Source organism: Cebus imitator, unplaced genomic scaffold (genome assembly GCF_001604975.1).
Source record: "Cebus imitator isolate Cc_AM_T3 unplaced genomic scaffold, Cebus_imitator-1.0 Scaffold30, whole genome shotgun sequence".
Classification (NCBI taxonomy): Eukaryota; Metazoa; Chordata; class Mammalia; order Primates; family Cebidae; genus Cebus; species Cebus imitator.
Window position 1 is genome coordinate 9,777,529 of NW_016107345.1, and position 15,325 is coordinate 9,792,853.

Here is a 15,325-nt window from a genome sequence, read left to right on the forward strand (position 1 = left end):
GGAAGGAAGGAAGGAAGGAAGGAAGGAAGGAAGGAAGGAAGGAAGGAAGGAAGGAAATAAAATACCCTTTGAGAAAATATAACCTTAAGTATTTCTGGGTAAAGAAGCATGATATCTCCAACTTTGTCTCAAATGGTTCAGAAAAAAAGATATAGATAGATGCAAATGTGGCTATGTTTATAAGCAAATTACAAACAATTAACAAAGGCAGATCTGGGGAAAGGTATATGCGAATTCCTTAAACTTGAAACTCTTCTGGTAAGTTTACAATTCTTTCAAATTAAATAGTGACATTAAAAAAAATAAATAAATAAAACCTCTCTACACGAAGCCCAAACCTCCTAGAGACTGAGAATTCTCTGGCAGAGACCAGAGAAACTGTGTTATGTATGAGCCATTGTACTGTGGCACTGTTGATCTTTGAGGGAACTCCTATGGAATCTGGATGAAAGTGAATACCAGTTGTAATTTGTGCCACATAATTCTGACACCTCATACTCATAGTTCCTTCCAGCCTTCCACCTCTATCCCCAACCCCAGCTGTTGTTATTTAAAATTAATGGAGTGTGGTGGCACGCACCTGTAGCCCCAGCTACTCAGGAGGCTGAGGCAGGAGAATCGCTTGAACCCAGGAGGCAGAAGTTGCAGTGAGAATTATTTTAAATAATTCTCATTTTAAAAAAGAGAGATCCCAGGAATACAGGACAAAGAGCTACCCCACCAGACTGGTTGGAAAGGTCTTTCAGAAGAAATACCACTGGATAGCTGCCCCTGATGACAAGACACCCAGAATAGGAAACTGCATGTTTTCTTGAGGACCTAGGACACCAAGAGAGTTGACTGTCAAGATTAAGATCTGTTGGGAAAGGTCCTCACATCCCATGGTCAGAGCTGAAGACATTGCTCCATTTTGGTCTTCTTGATAGGAGGAAAAATGAGCAAGCTAAGAGTGGAGGACGGAGAAGGCACCAGTGAATGCAAACATATGGAATAAGGAATGCCTCAGGCCAAAGTCATCTGATTTTAATATACCATAGTTTCAACCCTGAGATTTCCTTAAATTGCAGGAAAAATACAATGTGCACTTAAAACTAGAGGAGACACAGAAGAGAGGAGGAAGCACAAGCAAACAAGACATGCTGAGGATCCGAAATGAGAAGTCTCCTGAGGAGCAGCCCTAGGCTACAATGCTCCAAGTAGAAATGATGTGTGGAAGGTGTCCAGAAACCTTCAGCTTAGAGCTGCTGTGAGCATTTATTTTGTTAGGATGGGATGATCCAATTCCATTTGGAGAGAAATTATAATTTCATTCTAATTAATTCAGGCATTACAGCAGTTGATACAGGAGGAATTAAGAGAATATATTTCTTGACATTTGAAGTGTGAGCCTTGAAGCAGCTAAATGAAGTCCTTGTGAGCCAAGACTAAATCAGCCACATTTTTTTTTTAACTTTATTTCTTTCCAACTCTGCAAATATTTAAGTCTTGGCAAAATTCAAAGCTCACAACTCACTCTTCACTGGTGTCTGAGAAATATAATACTGAAAAGGAAAAGCACGAAAATAATATGGAATGAAATGCATGACATGTACTGGGAAGCAAAATAACTTCTAACGAAACTTCCATTTATGGCTTAGTCAAAAACATATGGATATACATACTAAAAAACAGAGTTAGTGGGAAAGCTAGGTGGCTGGCTAAAAATACGCTTTTTGTGGTAATGTTAGATTATTTTTTAAAAGAAAGTAACAACCCCCAAAAATCTCTTGCTCCAGGATCTTTAGACAATTCCTTAGTTTGATAAAAGCAAACCATGTCAAAACTGTATTTTTTTCAAAATTGTATTTTTTTTTCAAAATTGTACTTTTAAAGGAATTTTTATACTTCAATCAGAAACATTCAAAAGAAACTGGAAAAGGAAATTATGTCTTGCACACATATTTGGACACAAAAATGTATGTGCAAGAAAATGTACTGCAACATCATTTGTAATGATAAAAAATAGAATCAACCTATATGTATCTCAATAGAAGAATTGGTTAAATAAATTATGGCATTATTGGTTAAATAAATTCACACAAGGACTACCATGCAGCCATTAACATATGATGGTTTATGAACAAAAGAAGTATGTCCAAGTCCATTCATAAGTCAAAAAAAAAAAAAAAATGAAGATAATGAGAATCTAGTTTATACCTATCAGAATAGTAAAGGCTATAAGTTTGATAATAGATACTATTAGCCAGGGTACAGGGAAGAAAACACATTATTGGTAGGAGTGTAAATTGGTATCCTTTTTGGAAAGAAATAAAACAGCATTTTTTAAAACTTTAAATATACATACCCTTTGATCCAGGAATTCCAATTCTGCAAAATTATCCTATACAGAAACAGCACATGGCACAAGGATTTATGTCCAAGGATACATACTGTGGCATTGTTTAATAATAGTGACCAACCAGAAAATAAACTAAATATCCAGCACACAACAAAGTATGGTACCTCAATGGAGTGGAACATTACGTATTGCTGACAAAGAATGAATAAATCTGGAAGTACTAATTTGGAAGGTTGTCTATGGTACATTAAGTTTTAAAAAGACATACTGTATATGTCCAAGCATGCAAGTGTATGTACAGCAGGTCTAGAATAACGCTCAGGAAGCTGGTAGTAGCGTTTCCCTGGAGAGGAGAGAAGGGCTGAAGGTCATGGCAGGAAGGAGACTTAATTTTTCATAAACACCCTTTGGTACTATCTGTATTTTTTAACATATGCTTGTTTTAGTTTTCTAATTAAAACAACTCAGCAAAAGATATTATAGAAAAATATTTACTGGCCAGGTGCAGTGGCTCACGCCTGTAATCCCAGCACTTTGGGAGGCCAAGGCAGGCAGATCACCTGAGGTCAGGAGTTCAAGACCAGCCTCGCCAACGTGGTGAAACCTCGTCTCTACTAAAAATACAAAAATTAGCTGGGAGTAGCGGTGCATGCCTATAATCCCAGTTACTCAGGAGGCTGAGGCAGGGGAATCGCTTGACCCCAGGAGGCAGAGGTTTCAGTGAGCCAAGGTTGCACCACTGCACTCTAGCCCAGGCAACAGAGCGAGACTCCATCTCAAAAAAATTTTACTAAAATGGAAGGATGCTCATGGTATATTAAAAACAAGCTACAAAAATGAATATAGAGCCATTTCCAACTATTTTTATGTTTGTATTGAAAAAAGTCAAGACAAATATATGAAAATACACTAGTGTCGTTTTGAATGGTAAGATTATGATGGCTTTTCATTTCTCATTTTTTGCCAATCAGCATTTTCTACAATGACCAAATAGCAATTATATAATATGGGGGAAAAAAAAACATTGTTGAATCTTAGTGCCTCAAAAATGCTTAGGACATTTTTTTCCTGCCTTAAAATACACATACACACACACACACACACACACACACACACACACACACAGGTGGGGGGTGATCTTCTTTTTAGCACTTAAGGAGAAAAAGACAATCAAGGCTTTTGTTTTTCTGAGGCTTCGCTTAAATGATATTATTTTGCTGACTTCATCCTGGAGAACTATTCAGAGTAAAGCATGAAAGAACAGCTGTTCTGACCACCAGCAACTGCAAAACACCCAGGGAATAAATTTAGACTTCCAGAAAGGAAGAAGAAATCAATCAGTTGGTACCTGAGAGGGGGAGGTGATGATCACACACAGGCGGAAGCAATATTACCAAAGACACCAAAGAGGAGGTCAAAGAGAAGCGTCAAAATATCACTCAGCACTTATCAATTTGGAACAAATGGCTGAATGACAAACCCCCCAATCCCACTGCCTGCCTTTCACCCTTAACTGGGTGAAATTCTCCACAGCAAGGAAGCTCCTGAGGGCAAACTATTGGAAGTCAGCAAGCAAACATTACTAAAATTGTCAAAATTATTTTTAAAACTCTCAACAGAGGTCTACAACTTGGTGAAGGGATTAGACTCCATTAAAAATTAATTGATTATTGTGGTTAAAGAAAGGACTAAAAAAATAGTATGACCTAGCCTTTACCTTCCTAAAAGGCCTCCCTGTTCCCCATGGTGTGGGGTGCTTCTCTGGAATTCACCACGGTTTAGGCCTACGAAGGCCTGAGTGATTTTCAGACCAACTTTCTGCAAGCAGAACTGAAGCAGGCTTGTACATTTACCCAGTGAATCAAACAATACATTTCAAGAATATGGATCCCGAGTGATAACTTTTCCCCTTCATTTTTGAAGTTTACTTGGTATATTTGGGGTCAGAATGCTCTGGGAAGCAGCTTTAGTATTCACTTACCCAATGCTCACGGGTGCACTAACATCGAGCACCAAAATGACAAAGCCACTGCCACAGTAAATGTCTATTTCCGACAAAGAACCGGTTACAAAGTTGGTGAGCATACTCCAAGTCCTTTTCAGATAAAGACTGAACATTTGAGTAGGTTCTTGTATTTTTATTATACTGGCATTTTTCTATCACTGTGCTAACACACACAATTCTTTTTGTTTTGTTTTGTTTTGTTTTGTTTTGAGGCAAAGTCTGGCTCTGTTGCCCAGGCTGAAATGCAGTGGCACCATCTCGGCTCACTGCAACCTCCACCTCCCAGGTTCAAGAGATTCTCCTGCCTCAGATTTCCGAGTAGCTGAGGCGACAGGTGTGTGCCACTACACCTGGCTAATTTTTTTGTATTTTTACTATAGACAGCGTTTTGCCATGTTGGCCATGCTGGTCTCAAACTACTGACCTCAGTAGTAGTAGTAGCCCACCTCGGCCTCTCAAAGAACTGGGATTACAGGTGTCAGCCACTGCACCCAGCCCTAACATACGCAATTCTGTTGTGGCTCCCACACGTAGCTGATGATCAGAGTCATCTGAGCATTTGAAAACAGCACACCTTTCCAGAGTCCACCCTACATTTACTGACACAGAAATTTCCATGGGTATTCCTCCGAGCAGGAGCCCAGGATAGTTCTATTGGGAGGAAACAAACAACTGTATTCAAAAAAATATTATGTTTAAAAAACGCCCCACGTGATCCAGCTAGTGGTAGATCTGGACCACACTTTGATAAACACTGGTCTTAGAGACTAGTGAATAATCTATTTGCCACAGGCAGATTGGTCAACTGCAGAGGCCTGAGCATTCTTGGTTTTGTCTAAAACACACACAGAGCCTGGAGCCTTTTTCAACACAACATTCTCCTCTTCCATCACAAAAAGTTCAAAGTTCTCACCTGTTGTTCTCCCTCTCTCTCTCTCTTTTTTTTTTTTTTTTTTTCATTTTGGCTATTGCAAAAGTAATATAACCACCTTACAGGGAAAATAGAGGGAATCATCCTTAATTCAAAGGCCTAACTATAATCACTATTTAATATTTAAAAATACATAACTGACTCACTCAATACATTTACTCTACAGAAGAGTACACCTATGATGCATAATGAGCTTTGCCTGGGGCTAGAAATACACAAATGGAGGTCCAGTCCCTGTCCTCAAGAAGCTTAGTCTTGTGAAAAAAATGGAAAGAATCAAAGCAATGTGTTTTTTTAAAAAATAGAAGTATAACTCTAGCATAAACAATTTGTCATGCTGTATAAAATTAGAATGTTATAACAAACAGTTTTCCATGTGTCTACATGGTCTATATCCATTATTTCACTGGTTATAAATATATGTGTGGCCAGGAGTGGTGACTCCATCCTATAATCCCAGCACTTACTTTGGGAAGCCAAGGCAGGTGGGTCACTTGAGGTTAGGCGTTTGAGACCAGTCTGGCCAATGTGGTAAAACTCTGTCTCTACTAAAAAGTACAATAATTAGCTGGTTGTGGTGGTAGGCACCTGTAATCCCAGATACTCAGGAGGCTGAGGTAGGAAGATCTCTTAAACCTGGGAGGCGGAGGTTGCAGTGAGCCGAGATCACACCACTGCACCCCAGAGACCAAGACTGCAACTCCAAAGCTAAATAAATAAATATATTTATTTTCATATTTCAGGTATGTTTATTTAGTATTATAACTAACACATCTTTGTGTATGGTTTCTAAAATATTCACCTAGCATACTACTTTGAAATTTATCCTGAATAATATTTTTTAGGAAAATTGTGGCATCAGATGTTTTCATGGCTCTTATTATTTCTTACCAAAGAAGATATTTTCTACCTAAATATCTAAATTTCATATAAATAAAACCTATAAGTCTCCATCACCTAATCTTAATACATGAAGATAAATAAACACTGGTCTAGATAAAGATTCATCCACACTAAGACAAATGGAATATAGCCACAAAAACATAAGGTTTATTTTTTTATATACTATTATGTCCTGCTTCATTATACAAAAATAACTGAATCCATTGATTTGGTAATTGTTTTTCAGCTCCATTTCACATATTCCTTAAAAGCTCTAAAAGAAAGGAACTATAAAGAATCTCCTTTTTGAAACCCCAAAGAAGAGAAGCCTTCAATAATGTTGATTAACTAGAGTGTATTTTGACAATAGACAGCTTCCTCAAAATCTAAGAAAATGAAGGCACAGTGGCTCACGCCTGTAATCCCAGCATTTTGGGAGGCCAAGGTGGAAGAATCACTTGAGATTAGGAGTTCAACACCAACCTAAGCAACATAGTAAGATCCCCTCATCTCTACAAAATAAAAATTGATTTTCAACAGCGTTTAGAAAAATTTTCCTTCTTTTTACTTATCAAGAAAAACATTTTTAAACAGAAACCTTTCCTCTTTTCCTGTGCCCACCAGTGTTCCTTTTCTTCCATAAACACAAACTTTCCACCACAACAATCTTGCAACACCCCAACACCTCCACCCTCCTTCACAAAGTGTATGGGTAATTTTTTTTGTTTGTCTCTGGGTTTGTGCTTTTATGTGTCTGTGCACTTTAGGCTAATTTATGCTGCATAAACCACAAAGTTCCAAACACAATGACAACATCAGAGCTGGAAAAATCACAGTAGCCAGATGTGTCTGCCGTGAACTCACCATGTAAATTTGATTAAGAAAAAACAATGGAAAAAAGGAAACATAAGATGACTAAGTAGAAATCTAACTTCTAGTGAACTTTCAGGATACCTTTCTAAGTGCTATAAGCAACACAGGGCTTCAATACCCCTTAGCTCTTTTATGTGCTCTTGATAAAATATTAAGTTTCTTTGTATACTTCCTAGAGGGAAGAACGAGCCAACTTAGCAAACCGAGCACAGATGAGATTTTCCATCTTGTCTTGAAAAGTATGCCCTGAAAAAGAAAACCAAAAAACCCACACGTGTGTTTATAATTTGAAGTGCAGCTCGAGACACAGACCTGGAGGACTTAGACTCTGGCCTAGTGGATGGCACATCTTCAAAGGGGTAAGTAGGCGTGTGTGTGAGTGAGTGTGTGTGAGTGAGTGTGTGTGCGTGCATGCGCGAGTGCACGGGGGCGGGGAGCGTGTGTGTGTGTGGGTAATTTTAAAAAGTTCTTATAATATTGAAAATACACTCTGGCTGCACTTTACCAAAAGTTTCTGAATTGGCTAGGGCTGGAAGTCTAATGAAGTTGTTATAGTCTTTATTTTTCCCGTACTGTCTGGAAGGATACTGGCACCCCAGGTCAGGGTCTCATTCCAACAGAGAGCTCCATTAGTGTGTGACAGCAGCTCAGCACACCATGGTTTATGGTCACCAGGATTATCACCAAAAAAGGGGGGAAAAACATGTCACTTTCTCTTGGTAAAAACATTTAAAAATATGGAGCCATTTTAAGTTGTTGCATGATTTCAGTATTTGTTTGCTAAGAAATGGGAAAACCTAACATTTCACTACTTGCAGAGGGGAAAATGCTCTTCACTTAGAACTAAAAAGTGTGACTACTCTTCATAAACTCCCTCTGTGAATGACCTGATGGCCACAAGCTTGCTCCTCTTCATCCTCTCATAACTGCTGTCCGAGGTTAAAGATTATTTTTTGGTACCACACTGGCTAGTTTCACAATCTATAAGCAAAAGCGCCCAAACAAACATAAGTTGCAGTAACCATGGTTGGGTTTTCCTGAAGGAGAAATGGAATGGCTTTCTAACAGAGCATATCAAAGGCTCTTCCTCTGATTACACAGGGGCCAGAAAAGGGAAGAAAGCAAGGCTACCGGCTAACAATAATACCTATAACAATACAACTGCTGGAAGCTTACAATACATCAGGTATCAAGGCATGGACTACCTAAATTCTCAAAACAAAGTTATCAGGTAGGTACTATCATTATCACTATTTTACAGATGAGGAAAATGAGACTCAGAGGTTAAATTACTAAGCCAACAAATAAATGTCCAAATTAAGAGAAACTCAGTTCTGACTTCAAGTTCTTCCAAAACGGACCCCATCCTCCACCCCACTCCCATGCCAACTTCGCCACCACTCTAACCAAGGACTAAAATCTGTAGCAGGCTTCATTTTCTCAAGCCAATTGTTCTATATATTATAACAGAGCCTGTGTAGGCAGTCTTTTTTCCCGGTTTGTTTCCCTCTTATCCTCTTTTAAAAATTTTTAGTATTAATAATAACAAAGGCCCACAACCTACTTAAAACATACAAATTTCTGGCTGGGCACAGTGGCTCACACCTGTAATCCCAGCACTTTGGAAAGCTGAGGTGGGTGGATCACCTGAGATCAGGAGTTTGAGCCCAACCTGGTCAACATGGTGAAACCCTATCTCTACTAAAAATACAAAAATTACCCAGGCATCATGATGAGCAACTATAATCCCAGCTACTCGAGAAGCTAAGGCAGAATAATTGCTTGAACCTGGGAGACAGAGGTCGCAGTAAGCCAAGATCGTGCCATTGCACTTCAGCCTGGGTGAGCAAGATTCTGTCACAAAAAAAACATACAAACTTCTATCTGGTTTGTGTAAAGGAAAAAAAAAATTTTCATATGTATAGTAATTTCCCCTGTGTTACTTAAAAGTGAGGATTCTGGGTAGGGTACAGTGGCTGACACCTGTAATCCCAGCACTTTGGGAGGCTGAGGCAGATGGATCACTTAAGACCAGGAGTTTGAGACCAGCCTGACTAACATGGTGAAACCCCACCTCTACTAAAAATACAAAAATTAGCCAGGCATGGTAGCGTGTGCCTGAAATCCCAGTTACTCAGGAGGCTGAGGCAGGAGAATCGCTTGAACCCGGGAGGCAGAACTTGCAGGGAGCTGAGATCATGCCACTGCACTCCAGCCTGGGCGACAGAGTGAGACTTTGTCTCAAAAAAAAAAATGAGGATTCTGAACAAGTTGTTAACCCTGCAAGTGACAATACTGATATGGCTTCCACCAAATGGTAACGTTTCTTCCTTATTATCTAAGTCCCCCAAGGTCGTCTTTTCTTCTTCTGTTCATTGGGGATGTCTGGGAATTCAGGCTTAAAGACCATTAATCTGCTCAGACAGAATCCAAATTGGTAAAACCTGATTTGGCAAATACAAAAACTAAAATTTTAGTTTTAAGCTAGACCAAACTGGAGATGGTTATTTGAATTAAAGTGCAATATATATATATATATATATATATATAGAGAGAGAGAGAGAGAGAGAGAGAGAGAGAAAGAGAGAGAGAGAGAAGAGCAAAAATATATACATATATTTTTGCAATTTTCCCTTTCAGAGCTTATATCATTTTACTTAGACTCACTGTTCAACAAATCTGCCAACCTGCAGAAAAAATCCTGTTTTTATGAAGTCATTTACACCAGGATGACTAAGTAATAGGTCTTTCCTCTCACAATAAAAATATGGTTTGATTTACAAGACACATTACAGGAATACATCTAAAGCTCTTACAAAAAATAAGGTGTCTAGTGACAAGAAGTTTCTTCTGAGAGAGGTAACTGAAACATTTCCACCAGAGGGCACTATCCTCACTGAAGGTAATGAATATATTGTTCCTAATTTAAAACAATTTGCAATATAACCAGCCCCAAAAACTCATTTTTATTCTTGAAAGCCTTTATAAAGAACAGTAAATTGTTTTAAAATATAACATGCTATAGTTAAATAAAATATAAAATAATTTTTTGCCATAAAAGTAATGATAATAAGAATAAACATATATTTTAGTTTACTATGTGGCAATCATAATTCTAAGCACTTTACATATATAAACTCATAAGTTCCTCATATATTATAATCTCTATTGTACATATGAGGAAATCAAAGCACAGATAAGTAACTTAAAGGGTCACCAAACTAGCAACTACAGAGCCGGGATTCAAATTCTGGCAATCAGACACCCAAGTCCATGTACCTAATCTATAAAAATATAGGGCCCCAATACAAGGAGATTTGTTTCTGAATGTATTTAACTATGCTACTGATTACATCACAGCTCTAGAAATACACAAAATTAGTTATAAAAGGTACTATTCTGCCATCTGATAGTAATGTTATTAACTTTATTTTGACATCTTTTTCACATGTACATAAACGCCTCCCATTAAAGAAGACCTATCATTTTAGCTCACTTATTTGTCAGCTGCATTCCATCAAAAAACATCCTATTTTTACAAAGTCACTCTAGATTTAAGAAGAAGGAAGAGTGAGAGGAGAAGAATCTGCTCATTTCTTTTTCTAGTTAAGAGATGGGGGTCTCACTATGTTTGTTGCCCAGGCTGGTCTCTAACTCCTATGCTCAAGCGATCCTTCCACCTCAGAGCCTCGCAAGAAGCTGGCACTACAGGGATGCACCTCCACACCCAGTTCTACTCTTTTTATTTTTATATGTTTAAAGATTTATAATAAAGACTGTGAACCACAGGCAGAGTTATGGCTTGAAATAAAACAGTCTGAGTAAATTGTTTATTATTAGGACTGTATAGAGACTCTAAATTAACTCCTGGTCTTTGGAACTGACTTGGCATTCACGGTTGTATTTCCATCCTTCAGACACATCTGTGATTCTCCATAAGCTATATATGCACTTTGCAATGGGTAAATACACAAATATTGTTGGAAAAAACTCAGGATGTGTATCTTGAGAAATTCACTGCCTTTACTTATTAGAAATTTGGAAACTGCCGAGTACCTGATCCCAGCACAGTGGGAGGCCAAGGCGGGCAGATCACCAGCGGTCAGGAGTTCAAGACCAACCTGGCCAACATGGTGAAACCCCGTCTCTACAAAAAATACAAATACTAGGGCTGGGCGAGGTGGCTCATGCCTGTAATCCCAGCACTTCAGGAGGCCAAGGTGGGCAGATCACCTAAGATCCAGAGTTTGAGACCAGCCTGACCAACATGGAGAAACCCTGTCTCTACTAAAAATACATAATTAACCAGGCAATGTGGCTCATGCCTGTAATCCCAGCTACTCAGGAGGCTGAGGCAGGAGAATCACTTGAACCCAGGAGGTAGACGTTGCAGTGAGCCAAGATCACACTATTTCACTCCAGCCTGGGCAACAAGAACGAACTCCATCTCTAAATAAATAAATAAATAAATAAATACAAAAATTAGCTGGGCATCGTGGTGCATGACTGTAGTCCCAGCTATTCGGGAAGCTGAGGTATAAGAATTGCTTGAACCCAGGGGGCAGTCGTTGCAGTGAGCTGAGATCATGCCACTGCACTCCAGCTTGGACAACAGAGTCTTTCTCACATAATAATAATAACAAAAATTATGCCAGGCATGGTGGCTCACGCCTGTAATCCCAGCACTTTGGGAGGCTGAGGCGGGCAGATCACCTGAGGTCAGAAGTTCGAGACCAGCCTGACCAATACGGTGAAATCCCATCTTAAAAATAAATAAATAAATAAAAATAGAAATCTGAAAATTAAGGTATTTTACTGAGCTATAGATATAGATAAATTTGTTTCCGAATGTTCAGATTACAACTTCTTTAGATGTACTTTACTAATGCAATTAGACTTGTGTGTGTGTGTGTGTGTGCGTATGTGTGTATGCACATGCAGACTCACATGTGCCTTCAATATCAAGTTCCAAGCATTCAAGCTTCTTTTAATTAGTCCACTTCCTACGTGTTGCACAATTTTTAAAAATTAAGGAGAGTGCATAAAAGAACATGACAAAGGATATTCACTCCAGTATTTGTATGCTGGCAACACACTAGTAACAACCTAAATATCTACCAGATGGGAATTGGTTAAACTAATTATAGCATATTAATATATGTGACTAATAGGCAATTTTTAAAAAGAAAGCAGCAGCTCTGTATGTACAGACAGGCAGGTGAAAAAAGCAAGACACAGAACAGTGGTTATGATATGCTAACCTTAGTATGAAGAAATACACACACACACACCACAGCAGAAACACTGGTTGGCTCCAGGAAACAAAGTTGAGGACTGAGGAAAGGGAGATTGGAGGAAGACTGATTTTGTAAATGCCTCTTTGAAGTGTTTGATTTTTTAGTTTTATTTTTTTGTAAACTGGGTTCATAAAAGATTTTTTTTCCAATTATAATTGATACAAAGTTAAAGTTAAAACTTTAATAATCAGTTTTTAGAATTTTTGATTAAATTAAGTGGTTAAAGAAACAGCAAAACCAATCTAATGCCACCTAATTTGGGGTCTCTACTACAGTGGCATCTGCTTTCTACATGAGCTCCTGTATATTTGGGATAAAATGACTCATGGGAGGCTTTGGTTTACCACTGTTGGTACCACAGCTGGTTGCATTTTCCTTGATCTGCCCTTTAGACAAGGAACACAACAGAGGTTATTCCATGTCATTTGCTTTTTGAAAACTGTACAACTGCAAGCTTTAAAGCAGTAGGTTCAGACTTTCTGGAAGAACTGACACTTGAAGCTGACTAGAGTCTACTTGAGTTCATATTCACTTTGGCTAAGCCACAGTATGAGGGAAGGGTGTCCAGGAATAACGCTTCCATTTTTATCTTGTTCATTCCTGAAAATCCAACAGGAGATTCTTTTCACTCCCTAAAATTAACTGTGGTGTGTATAAAGCGTATCTGGATATCTGATCTTAAATGGAAATGATATCTGAAAATGCAAACAGCTTTTGTAAAACTTTAAAATTGGTCCTTTTTTTTTTTTATTTTTAGCCCTGGGGAGAAGGAAGGGAATGACTACCAAAAAAGCTGGCTGGTTCTGTTGCTGCAGTATATTAATTCACTGGTGATTATCTCTACTGGGTGGAATTTTAGCAGAAAATATTCTCAAGTCTAAAAATCACACTTATTAAATACTGTAAGTGAAGTAAGAAGTGAGCCATATTATCCCCCAGCAGGTATGGGGAAAAGCCACCTGCAGGTTATGTAATGCTTAACTCCCTTCTAAAATCAGGCCAGCCTTCTCTCCATCTCTGCTTTCCACTAGCTTCGTGACTTTGGGAAAGTTTCTTCATCTATAAACAGGGGAATCGGTTACTTTTTGTAGGAGTTTTGGAAGGCTTTCATAAGGTAAGGCATGGAAGCACCTGGCCTGCTATCTGACACATATTATGTAGCAATTATGAAAAAAAAAAGACAAAAAGGGAAATAAGGATAGGGATTTGAGACTAGAATTGTACCTGTAGGCAGTTGCCAGGGGCCAAAATCACCCAAAGAGGGTATGTGCCCTACTTGCCTTAGTTTAGATGAAACATGATTGCTGTTTTTGTTAAACACACCTCAATTTTGAATTGAGATGAAGACAGGAAGCCTAACTGATTTTTCCACTCCAATTAAGGTCATTGGAGGGCAAGTCAGAACTGTAGTTTAAACCTGAGGCAGCAGTATCATGAACTGGTAGTAAAGAGATCAAGAAAAGAAGGCAAAGGCGGTGGAAGGGCAACATAGTATTGCAACCAGAAGGAGCAAACACCGTCTGGGTGCATGAAGAGACATGGAGACAGACAGAGCCACTTACAGGTCCCACCACCCCTTGATTGAACATTCGTTTCTTCAGCTCGGGGTCAATGCTTGGGGCTTTGCCAGGTGCAGTGATTCACGCCTGTAATCACAGCACTTTGGGAGATTGAGTGGGTAAGACTGTTTGAGCCCAGGAGTTCAACACCAGCCTGGGCAACAAAGGGAGACCCCAACTCAAAAAAAAAAAAAAAAAGAGAGAGAAAAGAAAAAAAACCTTTTTTTTTTTTAATTTTAGAAAAACTTGGGGCTTACCGAGATTTGGCTGAGATACTGCCATGGACCTCTGAGGCACTGGTGTGGAACCGACAGCAGGGTGGAGGTTCATATGATTCAAGGGCTGATTCATCGCCTTCCTAGGGTCTTGCCATGTGGTGATTTTTTCTATGTGACTAAAAGAAGGAAAACAATTAGTTACCTTTTTCATTGTCAGCATCATTATCATCATCATCAGCAACAACAGCATGACAGTTAATGACACTGGTTCTTCCCTTAGGATCTGCTTATAAGTGGTTGACAGGATGTGCCTGGTTTCATCCAAGGACATACTTGCCTGTTTTTCCCTGCATCCTGGTTAGGCCACACTGGGGATTCTGCAAGGGCTCTCTAAACACAAGCCTAAGACTTCGCTGTCCAGATGGCCCTTGCATGCAGTCAGTGAGCCCAGCAAACCTTCCCTCAGCCCATGGAGCTTGCATTCCCCAGCACTTCACTGCTTCCCAGCCATCCAATCACTGGGGTGCCATAGTGTGAGCTCCTTAATGGAAGGGGAGCCATGATCTCCTGCCCAGCCAATCCCCCATACTCTCCTGACTCATATAATTGACATAATGGGGATCCCTTTGGCTGTCATCAAGCAAAAGATGGGCCTATGAAACCAGCTTCTGAACACCACATTAGTGAGCTCTCACAGTTGGAGTGTAAAGTACTTCAAGGTCCACAAAGGTGACACATAAAACCCTAAAGAAGCTCACTGTCACCAAGCAAGGGGACAACAGTGTAGCTGGAGAGTAGAGTTGCAGGAAATAATAGTAGGAAAGTTGACTAGTGCCAGCTTATGGGGAAACTTAGATACCGAGGCATGAAGGTTTCCAACAGAGAAGACATGATTGACATGATTACACTTTTGATTACATACAACTTCCAGTTTGTTGCTATGACTTAATCACAGAGAAACTAGCCCAACATGAAACATGAACTTCTGCTCAGAGTTTCCAATACATTCTAAGAAAGAATGGCCTCCAGCTTTGCCTACCACCCTCCAAACCACATTGCAGGTCACTCCTGGTACTTTACAGACCCCGTCCCACTCCATCAAGGTCTTCCTTTAGTGAGAATTTATGATGCATATATGTATATTAAAGATGAGTAGATTCATCCTGTGCTTCTACTTTGTTTTAGAAACAGTATCAGAAATCTTTCTGCTGCTGCTTTTTTT

The 15,325-nt window shown here is 39.2% G+C and overlaps 1 protein-coding gene across 1 annotated transcript in view; it reads right to left on the reverse strand.

Moving 5' to 3' along the window:
* WWTR1 (WW domain containing transcription regulator 1) overlaps positions 1 to 15,325 on the reverse strand; it is a 152,428-nt gene that overhangs the window by 43,328 nt on the left and 93,775 nt on the right. Inside the window, exon 3 of the mRNA XM_017523833.2 lies at positions 14,143 to 14,279. Coding sequence (XP_017379322.1) covers positions 14,143 to 14,279 — 137 coding nt within the window. The remainder of the gene's footprint in view (positions 1 to 14,142; positions 14,280 to 15,325) is intronic.